A 21,546-nucleotide genomic window follows, 5' to 3' on the forward strand; every position below is an offset into this window, starting at 1 on the left:
AATGATGTTGTCATCTTGATAAAGTCTAGAACCACCTAGGAGACAAACCTTCAGCTGCTTCTGTGAAGGTATTCCAGAGATGTGTAACTGAAGAGAGGAGACCTACCCTGAATGTGGGTTGCACTATCCTATGATCTGGAGGATGTACTAAATAAGAAGGACAGAGTGAGCTGAGTATCAGCATTCATCCTTTGCTTCTGACTATAGGCTCAATGTGACCAGCAGCCTCAAGCTCCTGCAGCTATGGCTTCCCAACCACGATGAACTTGTACCCTTGAACTGTGAGCAAAAATACTCACATAATTGTTTTTGTCTGAGTAAGAAAAGCAATTAATATAGGGTCATTAAAGGGTTTATTCACATAAATTGTGGGTCAAATTGAATCTATAAGTTAATTTCTTGAAAAATTAAACTGTCAAGTTGATTTTTGGGAATACTATTCAGTGCATAAAATGAAGTCCACATGCAGTAATGTTGTACTTTTAAAATAATTGAAAGAATTAAATCACTATACTTATGGTCTGTTGGTTGGAGATTTTAGCATATTAGGGTTAAATACAGGAGATTCCCATAAATATTGCTTGGATTTCTTCTCTCAAAACTAAACTGGTATAATGTTTTAGATATACAATATCTTATAAAGACCCCCAAACTGCTATTTTTCCCTGCAGTTTTTTTTTACATATTCACAGGGCATGCCTTATTGCTTCTTGAAATCGGAATTCTTGGTCAGTAATATGCTGTACCTTTCATTTCCTATTTTTCTATAAGAAAACCTTGCAGAATTACAATAAAGTTCTGTAATTATTTAGCTAATCATCTGGGCACAGGTGATAGAATGTTATAGAATTTTCTAAGTTATAAGCAAGATTGTCCAAGCCGACTCACTCATAGGTTAGAGGAGAGGAGATTATGCATTGAGGCCCAGAAAATTCAGAGAAGAAATGTTTTTTTTAATTTCCTTTTAAAAATAAAGAAAACAAATTATGGTATCTAAGCAACCATATTAAGTCTTTCTTGTACAAAAAATGGTACTAGCAATAAAATTTCCAGGGGAAAAAGACAATTAGATACTCCAGAATGTGACCATAAATGAATGACACAATGTCCTTTAGCACATCAAGAATTTTAAACTCAAAGGTACAGGATGGAGTCGGTGTGAAATTTAACAACAAAAAGAGCAGAGTTTGAGAATCAGCAGAGAATTCTTAAATGGCTGTTTTCCCCCTTTAAGAGAACAGGACACAAAAGCAGGACTGTAAGTCTGAAGGTCACCGTAGTAATACAAAAGTATCAGATGAACAAAAGGCAACTTTTGTAAAAATGACATGAGCATGTAAATTCTCATCAAAAACTTTTCTCATCTTTGGAATATGAAACACATACATTCAACTTCTTGTTAAGAAAGTAGGAACTATAGTAAGTCAGGGTCCCCATGAAGAGTCTCTTGGTTCTATCCTGGGCACATGGGGCCTCAACACTTGCCTCTGGGTGCATGAAGACTTGCATGAACACTGGCCTTACGCCATGTGCAGGAAGAGGAAGGCCTTCCACTTACCGGGACTTGTGAGGGCTCCCAGGGCACTGCTTGTGGTAGAGAGAGGGTTTGCATTGGTGCTTGTGGCTGAGGTTTGGGCGGCAGCTGCAGCAGCAGCCAGTGTTGCCAGATTCTGTAATTGTAAAGCATTCATGCCTGTAGAGAAAAGACAAAAGTGATGTTAGCCACAGACCCAAATTTTCCTGTTTCTAAACTGAAATTCTCTCTCTCTCCTCTCTCTGTCTCTGTCTGTCTGTCTGTCTGTCTGTCTGTCTGTCTGTCTCTGTCTCTCCCTCTCTCTCTCTCACACACACACACACACACACCACACAATCCCTGTACTTGACCCTGTGATTTTGTACTCATCAGAGTTGCCTCAGGGATATGTGTGATTACACCACTTGACTAGGAACTGGGATCTATTTCTCAGAGGACATCTCCTTTGAGTTTTAATGATATCATCTTTCATTTCTAGAGATGTAGTGCTAAAAAGGGGTATCTGCTTTTTATCTAGTACTTCTGAGCAGATTAAGCTCAATGGGGCACTGTCTATCTTAACTTAGGACTGTCTTCTCTCAATGATGTAGAAGTTCATAGATTATTCTAGTATTCTATATTGACTGGACAGGGACAGGGTAATAGGTAGGGACTGGCAACTTCTATCTATGACTTAGCTGTCATGAAAATGGTGAGAGCTGGGTATAGGTGGCTGCAGGACAAGCACAGAGTGGGGGGTAAACTGTATTTCTTAATTTGACAGGTACACAGACATTACAGAGGAATTAAAGTTCATTGCTTAAATGGCCCTGCTCTGAAACTGAACTGACACAGGTTCTAATCTTGGCTTTGCCGTTTTTCCAGATATGTGGATGTAGGCAAATTACTCAGCCTCTTCATTTCTGGGTGACCAGACTAATTGTACTTGAATGTAGAGGGCTGTGCAAATAAATATAATGAAAGCAAATTACTCTAGAATGATCTAAGTACTCAATGAATGTCAGTGATGAATGTCTCCAGATTTATCTTATCATGTCTCCACAGTAGGAGCTCAGTATAGGATGAACAAAAATTGGCAGTACCTTAAATCAGTTTAAGTGTAGCCTGATGACCTGAGGTTTCCATCCTCAGGACCTACATGGTGGAAGGAAAGAACCAACTCTGGAAAGTGGTCATCTGATCTACACATGTATGTGGTTGTTGACAGACACGTTAAACCTACAGCCAACATATTTTAAATTAATTTTTATTTAAATTAACAACAATCTTATTTTACATACCAAACCCAGTTCCCTCTCCCTCTGGACCTCTTGCTCCCCCTCCCTCCATCCCACACCCCATGCACTTCTCAGGGAGGGCGAGGCATCCCATGGGTGAGTCATCAAAATTTGTCATACCATTTTGGGCAGGACCTAGATCCTCCCCATGTTTCTAGGCCTGAGAGAGTATTCCTCCATAGGGAATGGGCTCCCAAAACCCATTCATGCATTAGGGATAAATACTGGTTCTACTTCCAGAGGCCCCATAGTCTGCCTAGGCCTCCCAACTAAGTGACACCCATGTTAAGGTGGCCTGGTTTGGTCTTATGCAGGTTGCCCAGCTGTCAGTCTGGAGTCCATGAGCTCAGTCAACATATTTTTAACTAGAATGAATTTTTGATCAGTAAAAGTTAAGAGAAACAGCTGACCTGAAAAAGGGGGAGCTCTTGGACCCCAGACTGATGCCTAAGAGGCCAACATGGGACTGATCCAGACCCGCTGAATGTGGGTGTCAGTGTGGAGACCTAGGCAACCTATGGGGCTTTGGTAGTAGATCAGTATTTATCCCTGGAACACAAAATGGTCTTTGGGTGCCCATCCCACAATGAGGGATGCTCTCTCAATCTGGACACTTGGGGGAGGGTCTGGGGCCTACCCGGAATGAAATGACAGACTCTAGAGATCCCCCATGGAGGGCCTTACTCTCCCTGGGGAATGGAGTGGGGATTGGGTGGAGGGCTGGGGGGCTGGTTGGGGAGAGCGGGTGTGGAGGGGAGAGAGAGGGAGCTGGGGCTGACATGGAAAGCAAGCTTGCTTCTAAATTAAATATTTAATAAAAAGTGTTTCAAAAAAAGTTAAGAAACAAAATGCAAATGAAAGTGTGCAAGAGTGTAGTAGGATGGGCTGAGATTGGGCTCCAGCCTGCTGCCTTTGCTGTTTAGACATTCAGCATTTTCCCTCACTCCATCAACAGCTTCTCTAAATACCCGAGGTACTTCCTCCCATGATTCTTGTCCCAATAAATAAAAGTAACCATGTTTCTCTTTCTTATATAGAAAGAGATTGGAGTCAAGTAATCAGCTTAATTTTACCTTCTCATGACTCAAATTCAGATACTCAAAAACTATTTCTTTGACAAATTTGATTTAAGAAAAGTGACCTGGCCGGGTGGTGGTGGTGCACGCCTTTAATCCCAGCACTCGGGAGGCAGAGGCAGGGGGATCTCTGTGAGTTCGAGGCTGGGCTGGACCGACAGCCTCCAAAACAATACAGAGAAACCCTGTCTCGTAAAACCAAAAAAAAAAAAAAAAAAAGAAGAAGAAGAAGAAGAGTGACCTGATGAAGGTCTGTATGTGCTGGGGGCAAGGCAGATAGCTTTTCTAGCAACATTCCTAAGCAGACTTGCAGCCAGCCGTGCATGGCTGGCTGAGAGCATGAATAAGGGCCTGGCTGCTGAGCCCTAGAAAAAGCACTGCTTCTGTGCTCTTTTCTTGGGGTCATGGTCTGAAAAGAAGCTCCTGAGGGTTTTGCTGTAAAATGAGTTCCAGTATGCCCCAAATCACATCCTTTCTTCCTTCAGGAGCCATTGAACTTACTGGGTTGTGGTGAAGTCCAAAGAACCACCTACTTCTTTGGTGGCGATTCATAGGAGCAAGATATAGAATTTGTGAAATCTAGTGATCAAATGCGTCTGGGAGTAAAGCTCTCTCTTTGTCTCTCTGGTAATGGTCAAACAGTGACATATCTATTAGAAGCACTGTGGGTACTAAGAAACACTGGGCTAATTTTTCAGTTTCCCTTTAGCAAAGTGGAAGAAGTATGGAGCTGCCTGGCTTTAGTGGTGACCCACTCAGACCAAATAAAGGCTGTATTTCTTGAACGCTGCATGAACACACCACACACAAGTGTGACAAGAGCATCTGGACTGTGAGTGAGGCCATTGCACAGATTCATCTGTCCCCCTTGATTACCAATGCTCCCTTTAATGTTCTGATAATGTGAACTAGATGACCATACGGTATCACCAACAGACAGTAGGACATATAAGAGGAGGATTTAGCACTGAAATAAAACCAATTAATAACAAACAATTATTATAGACTCAGGTCAGAGGGCCAAACAGTGTTTTATTCATCAACCAATAGAGAAACATATATATATACATATATATGTATGTATGTATGTATGTATGTATGTATGCATGTATGTATAGACATCCCCATCACTAGGCCCCCTATTTATAGCAATGGTCCCCAGATTTCCAGTCCTGGCAAGAACATCTCATCCTTTACCCTTATCTTCTATTTCTAGTGTCTGGAATACACAAGAGTCTATGTTGGTGACAACAATCACAAATTACCAGAAGCGGTGTAGCCCTGTGAAGAAGTGTGCAGGCTCTCCTTTGAGATAGCCTGGATGTAAATAAACTCAGCTCTGTCACCTTTTCTAACTCCAGCTATCTAGAGTAAACTGGCTAACTACTTGTGCTTTGAGATCCCCAACTACAGTCTAATTCAAATAGAATCTACTTTCTGACAGTCGATATGTGAAAAGACCAAAGAATGTGACCTTGGGCAGAGCTGGGTTCATATGGTACGTTCCTTAGCTTTAACTAGCAATAGCAATATTATATCAAGTAAAGATCATAAGAATGACAAACAGCATATCCTCAGTGACAGGTTTGGGCTTTTTCTGCCACAAATGGGTACCTGGTGAGGGTGTTCTCACTCAAAAGTAAATATCTCATTTACTATTCCCCTTCTTCCTTAGGGTCAGCTGTTTGGAGGAAAAGTAATAGCTCCATGGACTAAATCGGGTTGGGCAGGCTCACAAAGATTTTCTACTGTCTAACATCACCAGACTTTCCCAGAGCAGGAGATTACCTTCTGCCTTAAAATGCTCCCACTCAAAGCTGCTCTGAGGGATTGCAACACTGCTCCTTCCCTTCTTAATTAACTCTGCCATCTTCCCTAGGCCCAAGACAGGCAAGACAGTCTGGCATGGTCTTTGTATCCAGTTGTTTGGAATCCCCGCTCTGGTTCCTTTCACTTTTTCATGGGGTGTGTGTGGGGGAGGGTGGGGGGACAGGGAGTGCTCTCTGTCTTTCCTTCTTTCCCAGTTCTTGAAGCAGGCCCATCTTCCCACCCCCTCATACTTTCTCTTTCACCATGAAAGGGCACCAGACTGGAAGGCGCCTTCACCCTTCTTGGAAGCCGGTTCTGGCTTGGCAAACAGCTTTTCTGAGAAGAAAAATGGCTACTTTTAACTTCTGCTCAGCTGGGCACCTCTCAAACCAAGGGCAATAATCTAGGTAACTAAACACATGAAACACTTTAGTTTTAGGTAATCTAAAAGTGAGCTACTATGATGATGGCAAAAAGAAAAGAGTTAGGAGTAAGGAGATTCAAGTTTTCACTCATTATTTTGTAAGAAAATTCCTTAAAAATGAAGAAATTATGTATGAAACAGATACATAATATTCCTACTTGAAATTTAAGATAAAAAATTATTTATAAGGAAAAGGGCATGAAAATTTAATGTTCACCTTAGGTAATTTTGTGTCTTATTGTTCATGCAATTACCATAAATCTGCATATCAATAAGTGAGAACAGATGTCAGTTGTTACAAGTGCTTGCCAATCAGGTCTGTTAAAAAGTGACAGATGGGTGGTTATAGGACATTCTCATAAGGCCTATTAGCACATTCACAGGAAGTGTCTGTGGTGTGGACTGCTGGAGACTCGGAAGGAAGAACACAGGGTCTTTGTGGGCCTATGAGCACACTTCATGCTGGGAGCTGCTCCAACTGGAACTTCTCAGATTGCCCAGACACTGTTTTTGCACACCGTCTTCTCTGCTTGTGAAAGACACTTTCAGACAACCTTCTCAGAGACTGGATTTTAAATTCACAAAAGGAGAGAAATATTTTGTGGTTTTAACTAAATGTTTCACTTTACACTTTATTATTTCTTTCAAAAAGTAGAGAGGACTTCTAGAAGCTTAGTCAGATTTAAGAGGAAGCAGTTCCATTCTGACCTTCAGCAGATAGTTTCTTCAGACCGTTATGATTTTCTGATCCTAAGGGTGACTAGGACAGAGTTCACTCAGGAGAGCATTTGCTTATCATGTACAAACCCTGAGTTCCATATCTAGCACCACAGAAATTGGTTATGGTGGTGCAAACTGTTATACTAGCACTTCAGAGGTTAGAGGCAGGAGGGCGATGAGTTCAAGGTCATTCTTGGTCACATATTGAGTTTGAGGCTAGTGTGGGTTACAGGAGAGCCTGTCTTTAGAAAAAAGAACTCGTTCTCAGAAACAAACTTATTTATGTACATAGTCTACTCTTAATAAATTGGAAACATTTTCCAGAATGAAGTGACGCAGTTTACTGTTTGATCTGACCAGCTACTTCTTCAGCAGTTGTGGGGCTCTACCTTCAACTGGGAATTGTTATTTTCCCATTAGGCCATCCATCTTTGTAGGCACCTCACTGGAGCTTATGTTTATGTAAATATACCTGGCCTGGCTGGGACACAGTGCTGTTTCATAAGCCTGATAGGGACAGGAGGCTCAGGTTTTGGATCAGGCTAAAATGGTTTTGAAATATGGGTCCATACCCATTAGTTCAATGACTTGGGTTAAGCTTATTAGCCCTTCTTCTAAGCCTCACTTGCCCACTTGTTAAATGGCATTCCAAATAGGCATGCCATAAAGTGGTATTTGAGACTGTATCCCAATCCATACCATTCCACTTATTGGTGCCATGGTCTCAATGTAACTTATTTAACTATTTCATATTTTTGTTTTTCCAGTATGCAATGTAGAAGAGAGGTGATTTTTGCTTTGGTATACTCTTAAAACTGCATGATATTACAAGGGCCTAAATGCAAATGTTGAAGTGTCACCTCCATTTTCTCATTAGACATTCTTTGAAGGCGCCACAGTAGCCATGAAGAAGTCAAAGATCAAAAGGGTGCTTGGCTCTGGTTCTGTTTTCCTTCACCTAAGATACATACTCTTTGGCCAGATACAGACCCCATGCTTCTCAAATTTCAAAAATTCACTGAACAAATACTAGAGGAGAGCTAAATATGAGTATGTTTTTGTTAGAAGTTTTAAAAGAGGAAATAAAATCAATTATCTTCAAGCACAGTCAACATACATAAAAGGATTTAGCTTATGAAGATTTAATTCTAAATCCATTTCTGCTTTAAAATTCCACATTTAGTAAAGACTCTGTTGTATATAAATTATAAAAAAATTGTAGCTTCAAAGAAAAATGTTTAAGATTTTTTTGAAGAAAACATATAGCTGATATATAGCTACAGTATAAAACATAGTCATTATGCCATAAATAGGAGATACAGGCTAGATGCAGCTGGTTTGGAAAAAGAGCTTATATGAAATTATCCTTCAGGATAAGCATTATGAGACCACTTGGGAGAGATATATCATACCAAAGACAACATGATGGGGCAAAAGATCTGGAGTAGCTTCATTAGGGGAGATAGCTTGAAGTGGTAAAGCAGGAGAGAGTTATAAGAGAGAAGAGAAACAGACACATGAGCATGATGAGGTTACTAAAGGAAAGCCTTCAGATGCTCTCAACAACAAAAGGAGTTTTTGTCTTCTCTAGGTTTTTCAGAGGTGGTGGGAAGTTCTACTTCACATGATTAAGTATGGTCTAGTGTATGTGCCAAGATGTAGACATCAGGTAGTACTTTAAATTATCTTGCAATAGCCAGAGGGAAGGGCTGAAAGGATACTATGTAGTACAGCTTCTTGACTGCTCCCCCAAACAGATGCAGGGGGGTATGTGGCCTGATTTCTGTGACTGAGAGAGAAAGACAGCTACAGGGTCTGTGGTCTAACATTCAGACTTTACTGATGCAATTACTTAGCAATATGTCATCTAAATTTTTTTGGTTTTTTTTCCTTTTCCAATGAAAAATGTTTTGCTCATATAAATGAATTGCTTTTAAAAATCTCTGTCCCATGAAAAACTATTATGTTTTGAAAGATGTTCATAGCCAGATAGTACTGATTTCCAAAGTGTTTCACACTCTTTGGCAGTATGAGTTGTGTATATCGTCATGTTTACTATGACAGACTATCAATCATTCAATAAATATTAGAACTCCAGGTGGGACTGGGATTAAATAACTTCTTGAGTTACTTCTACTTTATTATGCTGCGACTTCTACTATATTTGTCATATATAATGTGCTATGTAACACATATTATATTAGACAAACTATCTCCAAAGTTGAAGTGAAGGTGGTAATAATGGTTCTTATAGTTATTTCCAGTTTATATGTAAGGCTAAAGTTAAGTTTTGTAATTAAAAAACTGAGCATTTAACTTGAGCTCTATTGGGAATGCATCCAAAATACAAATTTATACCTGTCAACTCATACATTTATTTTCACTCATGTATTCACAAATAGCCTCTAGCACCTTTATAGGACTGGCTGCAGCCATAAGTCACTGGGGCAGGTCTTGCTCTCCAGGAATTCGGTGTGGTTTGGAGCAGTGACAGTTTGAGGTACTTAGGGATACTCTGGTGAGGGAGGAACAACTTAGGGAAGCTGGAGGTTCTAGTAAGTGTGGTGGTTCGAATGAGAATGACTCCCATAGGCTCACATATTTGAACATTTGATTTCCAGTTGCTGAACTGTTTAGGAAGCATGAGTAGGTGTGTCATTGGGGATGGTCTTTTAGTTTTCAAAAGTTCATGGCAGACCCAGTTGCATCTGTGTAGTGCTTATGGGCCACATGTAAGTTGTCAGTTGTTTCTCCAGTACCAGGCCATATCTCCCTGCTACCATGCCTCTTGCCATGATGATCATGGACTAATCCTCGTGAACTGTAAGCAAGTACCCAATTAAATGCTTTCTTTTAAGGTTGACTCAGTCATGGTATCTCTTCACAACAACACAACAGACTAAAACAGCAAGCAGTTAATGTCACCCATCCACCATGATCACCCCACAATGCTGTTGTAGGTAAATGAAAAGTAGAAAAAGTAAGTCATACCAAAGCTAAATACTATTTTTGGGACAAGACATTTCTTTACTTTATTGAAAAAATAAAATACCCCAAGCCACAAGGCTTTAAATACTTAGAAAGATAAAACTTTATTATTTTTATAAGTGAGCAGTACTTTTCTAAAGCCACAAAAAGAGGTGTGATATTTTAATACTTTAAATATCCACGATTTTGGTATCTAACAGACTGTTCAGTATTTGATTTTACAGTATGTTCAGACTTAGTATGGTGAATTTAACATGGTGAAAGTTTAAGAAAAGGTATTTTGGAAACCCCAGAACATTCACAGAATGTCTTTAAATTAGCCATCTGTTCCATGACACCTTTTAGGGTGACTCCTAGATACCCTTAGTTTTCAAAGGAGCACACAGAACATGTAAATGCTAATATCTTGACCTGTAGCTGACATGGCAGAAGTACACACATCCTAATGAAAAATGGTAGGGCACTCTGTCCACTTGGGAAGGCATACCATGCCCAGTGGCAGGAATAAATAACCTTCTGCATAATACAGCTCTGAGAGTAGGGGGTACCTAAAGCTTCCCCCGAGGAAAACCCCTAATTTTGAATATGGTCTGTGCTACTAGAAAGAAAACAAATTTCCCACCTGCTCAAAATGTGACAAATGTTAGCATGTATTTAGCAGCCTGTAATTGAGGTTTTTTTAAAAAATTATTTTTATTTTCTTTTATTTTCCTTTCAAAGAATAGAAACTCCCCTCAACATTTTACTACTATCTCTCCAGCTTCCTTCACAGGTTATAAATACATTAGCCATTCAATGTGATTCTTAGCTCCAAAGCCAGCTTCCTAACACATTTTCTTAAATACAATGCAATCATTTAACTGTTTATCATTTTAAATATATTTTGGATAATCTAAAAGCTGTGTTACAGTGGTAACCATATCAATTACTAACTTGTATAATCTAAAAGCTGTGTTACAGTGGTAACCATATCAATGACTAACTTGTATAATCTAAAAGCTGTGTTACAGTGGTAATCATATATATGACTAACTTGGATAATCTAAAAGCTGTGTTACAGTGGTAACCATATATATGACTAACTTGTATAACCTGGTGAGTTGTGCTAACCCTGTGTACCACAACAGACCACTATGATGTTATTTACAGAGTACATATGAGGAGAAACCCTTCAAAATGCAAAACAATAACAACAAAACCAAAACAACAACAACGACAATATAAAAGCCAATTAAAGGTACGCATTTGGAAAAAACTTATGTTGAAAAGACGAGTTTCTGTAGTAACAAATAAACCTGGCTTTTACTTTACACAAGTGGATTTCATTTAGTCAATGAAATGTCCCTAATTAAGGAAAACTGCTTCATTCTAACATGCCCCCAAACTCTTCTTTAGAATCAAACAAGGAAAGGCTTTCCCTCCTGGCAGGTACTCTGATTTCCTGCACATACTGTTTTCCTGGCCCGAGCTAGGGTAGGGTGTCAGCACGGATGGTGGCACAGCAGGACTGCCCTTTCTCTATTCACTGTGTTGCAGCAGCTACTGGCACAGCTCATTATGAAAAGGAATCCTTCAATAAGCTGCTTTTCAAATACAGCCACTTTGATTTTTCTGAGAACAAAGATTATACTCTTACATAAAAGCTTCTGATGCACAATTCTGTTAACTGGGCACTAAAATAAAAAAAGGCACTGTGTTAATTGTCTGTCATCAAGGGACTACAAACTGTATCAAATGTAGGCTGGAAATCTTTGCTTTTGTCATGGAGGTCAGAACATTCTTATTGATCACCTATTGTTAAAAATTTGAGAGATGTTAATCATTTCAGCTGCCCTTAGTTATAGGAATATCATTGGAAACCTCCCAATCATTAACCCAGTAACAACAACAACAACAGAAAAATCCCACAAATAACTAAAGAATATATTCTGTCAAAAATTGCAGTCCCCTCATAATTGTTTTGCAAGGTGAGTGTGAGCATGAAATGCAAAGGCAAGAAAAAGACTTCAGAGCAGCTGATTCCAATTTTAATAACCAAGACACAAAAAACTAGTTTATCTGGTACATACTCTTTACTCTTTTTTTTTTTTTGGTTCTTTCCTTTATCCTCTGAAACAACCAAAAATTCAGAAAATAGCATGGACAAAAGGACATGCTTCATGACTTACCAGCCATTTGCTGAATGCCACTGAATGCACCCAGGTTGCTGGAGGAGGTGGCCTGCTGCAAAAGCTACAAAAGAACACAAGAACTCAGTCAGAACAATGTGGAGACAAAGCAACTTCCTCATTATACTGGGCACAATTTTTTTCCTTTACATTTATATATCGGCTGCCACTCCTTGTTGATGGACTGAAGGACCCCAGAGTTGGAGGTGTAAACTCATATTAATGTCTAATCTCTATTAAGAAACACAGACGCTAGGGAGACTTATTAACACTGCTGCCTTAAAACAATTAATCAATTTAGTCTTTTTAACAACCAGGTGCTAAATCTTTTGACACCAACAAAGCATGACTAATTATAACTCTCTGTAGTCTAGTAGTTCCCATAACTCATCTCTGTCAATCAAGATCCATTTCCTCCTCTTTTCCACTTTCCTTCCCAGCTCAGTTTTTCCTTTCTTCTTTATTAACATTTTAAAATATTTATTCTTTGAGAACTTCATTCATGTATACAATATACTTTAATCATCATTTTCCTTCTTCAACTCCCACCAACCCCCCTTATGTATCCCCCTCCACACTTCTCTTCTTTTCTTCATATTCCACTGAGTCTACCTAGTCACCAATATGTGCATGGTGAATGAGTGTGGGACCATCCATGGAGCACGGGCAACATATATTGACAGAAAAAAAAAGGCTCCCCTTTACCAACAGCCATCATCTGCTGATAGCTCCTCAGTTAGAGGTAGGGCCTTGTCTGCTCCTTCCCTATCCATGTCCAGATTCAGTTTTCTTTAACGTTCATCAGAAGCACATGTATTTACTGACTCAGACCAACATAAGAATCATAACGATGACAGTAGGCCTAAGAATAGCTAATCACAGTCATAGTCACAGCCACACTGCCAAGCAAGTGGTCAGCCATTCTTAAGATGGTCTTTACCAGCACAAAAAAGACAAAGTACTTGTCAAAATCTGGAATTATCTGGTATGCACTGAATCTGTGTATTTTAGGTATGTCAAAATCTTTAAATAAAAGATAATAATAAAATGTGAAAGTCACAAGGTAAAGGCACATGATTCCAGTTCTGAAGTGATCTTGTTCACCTCAGCTGGACTGTAGTCTAATTAGGTCCTATTGTAGAACATTGAGTAGATGTAGAGGCATTCTTCTTTTGGTAAGATAGATCAATAAAGATACAGCTTCTATGTGGGAAAGCATACAGTTAGGCACACACAAGCCTGTTCTCAAACTCACATACAGGAAGAGAGAAATAGGAAGAGAGAAGGGAAAACCTAGGGATTACCCATTTTAATACGTAAAATCTTATTTTGGTTTGATTTGTTGAGTATCTCATCCTTTTGTGCTTAAAAGTCACAGCTCTCCATAGTATATATTTTCTTCTTAAAGTTGCAAAATTAGCTTTGAAGGTATTTTAAGGAGTTAGTAATACCTGCTAAAGTAAGTAGACTACTTGGAAAGTCAAGAAACAATCACCAATAATTATATGCCTGGACTCTGGTTTAACACAGAGGTAGGGAGTACTTAAGTGTCCAAATCCCCTTCAAACAAGAAGACTTTCAAGTGACAAGAGCAAGATGGCTCAGAGATCCTGAGTTGAATTTCCAGCAACCACATGATGGCTCACAACCATCTACAATGAGATCTGGTGCCCTCTTATGGCATGCAAGCATACATGCAGGCAGAACACTGTATACATAATAAATAAATCTTTAAAAAAAAAAGAGTACAGAAGCATGGATAAGAGCAGAATGATATTAGGGCATGAGAAAACTTACTCACAGCTTATAAAAGGTCATTCTATAAGTGAGACTATTTTATTATCTTTCAGTTATGGAAATAATTTTCAGATGTGGTCACAGGAACACATACTAGCAATTTCTGAAGCTGTGACACAAGGGAAATGTATCATAATACTGAGACAAATACCTATGTCTTGGTTTTCCAAAATGGTATAACAAGCTTGATTCAGAAAGCATAAAAAGGCAAGCTCGATGTCAACATTGAATGAATACAATTAAGCTGATGGTCTGTGACAACCTTAACAAAATATTTGTGAAAAAATAATGCAAATTTAATTGTTTACATTTTAAAACACTTTTAAATGAGTGACAGTGACAGGATACTTCACAAATACAAAGGTATAGTTGTAGGGTTGTCTAGCTACTATAAGATCTTATGAACGTGATTGCCCGAGTGTGAACTGAACAAGGATGACAGCAATAGACATGCCAAACTGGATGATGCAAAACCCATGGGGCCTCAACCCTACATAAAAACTAGAGGCAGCTGAGGAAAGCTGGGAAAGGAGAAGGAGAAAAGGTTTTCCCCAGGGAAGAGCATACCAATTGGTTGTCCAGTGCCAAACATCACTTAAAACATAATACAGGTGGCATTATATGGAAAAAACAGGTTATATTTAGGAATATATATGTACGTGCCTATACACACATTTACATACCATAATAGTAAAAAGGCTATAAATTTGAAAGGGGCACACACATTTACATACCATAATAGTAAAAAGGCTATACATTTGAAAGGGGGATATATTGGGGTTTACAGGGGAGAAAGGGAGGGGAGAAATGTTTTAATTGTAATCTCAAAAATTAAAAAAAAAGCTTAAAAAAGAATTAGAATACTGATTACGTTTGGAAAAGAGAAAGAAAGTGAAATATTGGGGGAGGGAAAACAGGGCAGTTCTAGGGTACAGGTTATATTCTATATTCTATTTTTTGATTCTCTTTTGAAAATAAAATTACCAGACCACAGACTAGGAAAAAAACATGGCATCATATATGTAGATTTAAGAAAGACACCTGGCATCATTACTATAAGTCAACAAATCCTTTAGCACCTACAATTTGGTATCTTGTCCCCTCCCTATACCTTTCTTGCTCTAAAGGCCTTCTGGCATGAGCAGAAATGAAGCCATATTTCCTATCTCTAATCATGTGTCATAATCTAGCCCACAAGAAGCTCTATGGCATCAGGTCATCATTGCATTGATAATCCATCATACTTACGATGTCTTACTGATTAGACAAGGTGAACAGAGAGTAAGAATTAATGCGTAAATCTTAGATATAGTCATGAGAATAGAAAGGGGAAAATGTCATAATAAAATTTATGAGATTGTTAATTTCCCCCTCAGTGAATTTTCTTTGGAGAGAGTGGTTTGGACAGGAAATCTCTGGCCAACTTTTTGAGTTGCCTAATAATCCTTTTGAGTGGGGAGGGGCAGATAAAATAATCTCCATTAGTCCACTCCACACTGAGAGATACTCTCTCAGCCTAGAAACACGGGTGATGGTATAGGCCCTGCTTCAAATGATATAACATACTTTGAAGATCCCCCACAGAAGGCCTCACCCTCCCTGGGGAGCAGAAAGGCCATGGGCTAGGGGATCATTGGTAGGGGGAGAGCAGGGGAGAAGGGGAGGAAGAGGGAATTGGGATTGACATGTAAAACAAGCTTGTTTCTAATTTAAAGAAAAAAAAAAGAAAAAAAAGAAAAAAAGAAAGACACCTGGCAAAACTATACATGATATCATCAAGAATAAAATGGAGAAATAGCTAGAAAATGACAGTAAACATATCTTTTATTGGCCTAGACAAAGACAGGAAAAGCATACATAACTCCTCCCCTACCATACCCCAGCTGCTTTAGAGGGCAGACTGCTGGGGGCGGGGTAGAGTGATGGTGACAAAGGCTGAGAACTTAGGCAACTGAAGGTCCATAGGCAGCTATGATGTAGGCAAAGGCACTTGGTCCCTTGAGCCCACTTTCCTTATCTTCCCTTCCAAATCATTAGGGAAGATGTCTTACAAAGCAGTACAGCTTCTGCTACAAAGTCCATGGAGGATATGTGCCTAAGAGACAGTTAAAATGTGAAATGGCAGAGTTAGGACATAAGTATGTCCTTGCTAAAACTCTCAGGTTAGAATAAAAAAAAAATCTCAAAATCACAAAATTAAACTTAATTAATACACATGTAGTATGGAGCTGAGGTTTCCAAACAGGCAAATAAAGCGAAGAAACAGCACTTATACAGCTTCCCAGCCCACATGGACAGTTTCTACAAAGGCTGCCTGACACTTGTAGCTGCAGTAAGAGGTTCTGAAGTCCATGCTTGGGATCTCTCTTCTGTCTAGCTTAGATCTTAAGAGTGGAACCATCTTAAATTCTGGCTACTGTATCTCAATAAAGACAATGACTAATACTAAGGAAACACTCAGAAATTATGAAAAATATGAGATGGATCAAAGATCTGGGTCTGGCCTAAAAGGAAACATTAGAGACATCAAAACAGCTTCACTGGAAAGTCACAGGGTAAGGATTGATAATGAAGTCTCCCTACAGGTTGCTACTACTAGTACAAACAAACCTGCAGCATGTTAGTTCTTGGCCCTATCTCCTGGAATCTTTAGAATCTAAAGTTCAGATGACCAGTAATCAAGCATGCAGCATCACTTATCCAGCACAGGCTTTTTACGATGCCTTAAAACACTGTTTAGAAGTCTAGTGTATTGGGTTTTACTCAGTCACAGTAAAATGTGGCATATTCTTATGCTAATTATTTAATTAACAAAAACCTGCCCTAATGCTGATTTGATAATTCCTGGACTCAGAATGTATGGAAAGTAAATTTTTGGCATACTTATGGAAAAGTAGCTTTTGACAGTTTTGGAGTTATATTCCTTTCTTCTTTGGAGACCACAGAGTCCCACATTCTCTAGCACTTACCGCCAGGTACTGTGGGGTAAGTCCACCCAGCCCTGTCAGGTTCCCCCAAGTGGCAGTGTTGAGCTGTTGCATCTGCTGCGCAAGCTGCTGCTGGAGGCGTCTTTGTTCTTTGTCCTTCTGAGTGTCAGCAAACTTCACCACGATAGGTGAAGAGCAACCCTGTGGTCAGACACATTGGAAAGTGCAGAGGATGTTACAGCCTGATTGAATCCCTTTATAAAATATCCAGTCATCATTGGATTTATCTTTCTTAACTATCTTGGGGCATACAGAATGGTCTAGAATGGTTTAAAATGGTTTGATATTCCTTCTCTGAAAGGTACCATCAACAGAGAACTCCATATACTGTCACTGGTTTCTTTAAGGGGATCTGTTGGTTGGTGAAGCCACTTGTTTTTTGTTTTGGTTATTACACTGCCTCTCCTCTCTTCATGTGTCTTCCTTTAACTTTCCCGGACTTCCTTCAAGACTAAGACCTTATCTTTAATTATACTTAATCGTTTTCTTGACTTAAAGATAGCTTGTCTGTCTGCCATTTCTATATATGGGTAGACGATAAAGGGACAGAAATCGCAATTGGAATGAAAATATCTCACTCATCTTTTACCATTCATTTATTTTCAGTTATTTATTTCTGAACACTGGAACAGTGAAAATAATTTTGATACAATAAAAGAAAGAAGTGTGTTTCATTTTAGGAACATGGATGAAGGGCAGAGATATGAAAAATATATATAGGCACCGATCAAAGAAATTATTCACATGTTTTCCAAAAGATCTCTTTTCCTCCTTCCATGTCACTTCTATTCTATTCAGAGTCCCCAGAGCAACCCAAAAGATCCAGAAGCACATTCTTTCTAGTCAAAGTGATATATCTTAAATGGAAGGAGAAGTCTACATCATTGCTTTTCTCTATTAATTTCACTATTCTACAAACCTCATTCAGTTTTAATTTCCTTTAAAAGGTAAGGAGTAAGAATAGTGAGAAAGACATGTCAAAGGTCATATAATAAAATAAATTAATTTTTGAGTTAGATATAATCTTTGGGAAAGTATTAGCCTACCACTTTGAGCAGGATCATCCTATCCCAAACACCTTTGAGACATCTGCTACTTGGTAAAAACTCAGCATAAAAATAGTGAAGGTCCCTCCTGAACCTTCACTTTGACATGGGGCATGAAGCGCATTCAATCACCATTCTCTTCCATTTTGCTGTGTTTTTTTTTTGGAAAAAAGGTATTTCTACCCAATTGATTAAATAGAATCTAATTATGTGATAACAATTCTCAGAAAAGATATATTCCTATTTAACTGAACTTTCCCCTTCTAGTCCCATTGGGTTATTTTTCTTTCTCTTAAAACTTGCATGCTTTTCCTTATCACTGTGGGTAGTTACTGGGAATTTTACTGTGAATTAAGGCTGTCATATCTGTTATTTAAAAGTGAGAAAAGTGAGATGACTGTTTCATTGTAGAACTTGTAGTCTATCGACCTGTAGCTTTGCTAAGCAGAGCCATGGTATAGAACATCAAAGGTCAATACATTACATTTATTGTAACATTTCCACCATTAAAAAAATCCAATATGCCCTTTTTCTTTATCTGCTCCATATTCCAGTACTTTACTACTTCTTAATATTCTGAAGATGAAAACAGAGAAGTTTTGCATGGAGAAGTTCTACTGCTGCATCAAATGTGTTCCATAACAAATGGCAGCATCTTCTCCTAATAGTACACTTACTGATTTCTTGTCCTTAAATTTGAAAAGGCAAAAAAGCATAAAATTAGGTAAATAACTGTAGCTTTAAATATGACCAATTTAAGTCATGAAAGAAAAACAAGTGGGCTTAGCGTAGAGGAAAATTGGGAAATAGATGCTCTATGCATATTTAAAAACAAATCTTTGAACAAACATATAATTTTAAGTCAAATAATAATGTCTTACTTAAAGATGTGTACCAAATTCCTGAAAAAAATGTAATTAGTTAAAACTCAAGCAACTGTATGATTACAGTAGAACTGCATGGCATGTATGGTTCTATTTAGAAGTCAATTTTTTTGTAAACCAAACTGAGGGTTCTTTCTTTAAACATGGGCATCCAGTTTTAAAAAGAGTATGCCGACTCTGAAGGAATCACAATAGAAATCTTAAAAATAACCTATGCCAGCCTTCTATAGTGTTTTGTTCCACACAAAACCTCTTGTTTTGGTTCATGCCCAGTTCTGCCTTGTGTCTTGAGCTTTTTGCAGTAGAATCAGAGCCATATCAGCATTCTCTATGAACTCACTTGGGCTTGGCAGCACTTTTAAGTGTCAAAAGAACTTGAAAACCTTGTCTAAGGGCAGATAAATTTTGATATAAATCTCTCAATTATAAGAAACAAAAATAGTTAAATGTATGTATGCAAATAAGTACATATGAGGACTGTTTTCTTAGCAGCACTTTCGTTTTAATGTCTAAGCTTAAAAATAGCAGAAAATCTACCAGTCCGCAGCAGCCTACAAGAAAGGGGAAGTCAAAATATCAGGAATGTGACTGCATGGTATGCAAGATTGGAATCCTGCTTATTATTTCCTATCATGTTTGATTTTCACCCGAGCTTGCCTTCAGGTGGGGTGGTGGAATTGTCTTAAAAATGCATTGCACTGCAAGGAAAACACATTAATTATATATGATAGGAATTTCAAAGTGAAAATAGACAATATGCTTTGCAATGCTGATGTCACAACTCAAAAGAGTACAGTAAACACTTAATGACAATGCCATGCACATCTCTCCCACCCTTTCCACCCACCTTCTGAACTAATATATGGAAGTTTCCCATAAAACATGACGCATAATGATCACTTAGCTCCCAGCATGCTTTGGAAGATGCAGCATTGCAAAAACAAAAACAAACAAACAAACAAACAAAAAATCCCAAAAGTAAAACCCCAATCACAGGGGGTTTTTAAAAAAAGAAGCTCAAACAATTATTATTTTTTGCATATTAAATAAAATTGAAAGTATTTTTGTTCAAATAGAAAAACACAGCTTCAGGTAACACCACAAGGCCACCACCTCTGGAGAAAATCACCCATACACAGATACAGTGTACGTAACACAGCAGCACATGCACTCTCAAATGACCCTATCAGACAATACAGAGTAAGTGATGGCAAGTCACTTTTGGAATGCTCTTGTGCAAAATTCTGAAAGGCTACAACCCAAATCACAGACTGAGTACACAGAGCCGTGCGTCTCCACCTGTGGCATATTTCACATTGCTGATTCTCCTGTTCAAATCACAACCTTTTAAGAGATTGGATTTGAGCCCATGTATTTCATTGTTGTTCACTTTTAAGTAAAGGGACCAATCTGATTTTTCAGGAGACTGAAAATTAGCATTTCATTGTTAAATAATGGAATTATTAACTTTCTTCAATATTCCTGAGATGAAAAATAATTCTTTAGTCAAGTGATTTATTATAGCAGCAATCTGATGTGGGGGTTGTTCAGCTTAGTCCATACCAATCCTGCTGTGGTATATGTATTCAATCCTCTAGGTCCAGAATGACATTTTGCTTCAAGTGTCTCACATCTCAGGACCGGTGTTACTCCAATAAAAGGCTCAAGAGACAGCCGTAGGGCAAATGGAAGGTTTCACTAAAGTGCTTTTCAAGTCATTGGGGGGAAATGCAAGTGGAAGGAGAGAAGAGGGAAAGGGAGTGAGGAGAGAAACAAAGAGAGAGAGGGGGGGATGAGTATGAGTGAATGAAAAGTGAAATGGTCAAAGTTTAAATCTGTGATTGTCATGTGAACAATCCACACAGGAGAGAATTGCTTTACCATTCCCCATCATTTGCACAAAGAAAACAAAGAAAGGGCAGATGATACAGTACCTCCATGGTCTGAGACTGATGCATGGCTTTGATTGCATTCTGTGCCATTGCCCTTGTAGAAAATGTGACAAACGCACAGCCTGTGGGAAACAAGGGGACAGGGAGCAGGAAAGACAAAAAACAACAAGACAAAAGGGTTGGACGCTTGTTAAACCAACACAGTCTACGAGAACTGCCACAAGACGACACTGTTCTCAGTAGTACATAAAAATAAACAGCTTCTCTCTTTGGTTTCATCTTATTTTGCTTTTTATTCACAGTGCTGAATTGCTAATCCGACCAAAGCAAAACAATTTATTCATCAGCTTTTTTTTTTCCTTTTTCTTTTTAAAGGGACCTAGGAAGCATGTTGTGTACTTTTTTTTTTTTAAGCCACAAGATTGAAAGTAGCAAAGGTAACTTGCATTTCTAAGTCAAAAGTGGGCTACTTTCTATCTTCTCCTTGGCTGATAGCATGCACACACCACGGTGCTGTATTTCAAAAGCTACCACTGAATTTTAAGAAGTAAATAAGGAATTCATCACACCATGGGTAAGTAAGCAAATAAATTTCAAGATCTCAAAATGTTAATAAATCCGTCTAATTTATCTTGGACAGTTAAAAACATATATAAATAGAAATTGATGCTATTCAAATATAAACAAATATATTAAATCCATTACAAAGCGATAATTACTAATTAGCGACAAAACAAACTATTACTCTGAGAAAATTCAACATTGCAATTGAAATAAATTATAAAAACTGCAATTGTACAAAAAATTTTGATGATTTGGAAGTTGTAACTTTCTGAAAGGAATCAGAGATTTGACCTAAAGTTTAACACACACAAGACAATGCACATTTCTCTGAACATCTACTATGAGACCTGTAAAGCTTTCTGTTTTTATTTTCTCTAGTG

General features: G+C 38.4%; 1 protein-coding gene across 14 annotated transcripts in view; it reads right to left on the minus strand.

Moving 5' to 3' along the window:
- The window catches only part of Celf2 (CUGBP Elav-like family member 2), an 826,625-nt gene that overhangs the window by 47,728 nt on the left and 757,351 nt on the right, over nucleotides 1-21,546 (minus strand). For 13 of the 14 annotated variants that reach the window (XM_040756181.1, XM_040756182.1, XM_040756178.1 and 10 more), the window contains 4 exons: nucleotides 20,645-20,724; nucleotides 16,763-16,921; nucleotides 11,997-12,060; nucleotides 1,559-1,693 (listed from right to left, as the gene is read on the minus strand). In XM_040756181.1, the coding sequence (XP_040612115.1) occupies nucleotides 1,559-1,693; nucleotides 11,997-12,060; nucleotides 16,763-16,921; nucleotides 20,645-20,724 (438 nt within the window). The remainder of the gene's footprint in view (nucleotides 1-1,558; nucleotides 1,694-11,996; nucleotides 12,061-16,762; nucleotides 16,922-20,644; nucleotides 20,725-21,546) is intronic. The other variant, XM_040756183.1, reaches the window with a different exon arrangement.

Source organism: Mesocricetus auratus, unplaced genomic scaffold (assembly GCF_017639785.1).
Source record: "Mesocricetus auratus isolate SY011 unplaced genomic scaffold, BCM_Maur_2.0 Super-Scaffold_100013, whole genome shotgun sequence".
NCBI classification, from domain to species: domain Eukaryota; kingdom Metazoa; phylum Chordata; class Mammalia; order Rodentia; family Cricetidae; genus Mesocricetus; species Mesocricetus auratus.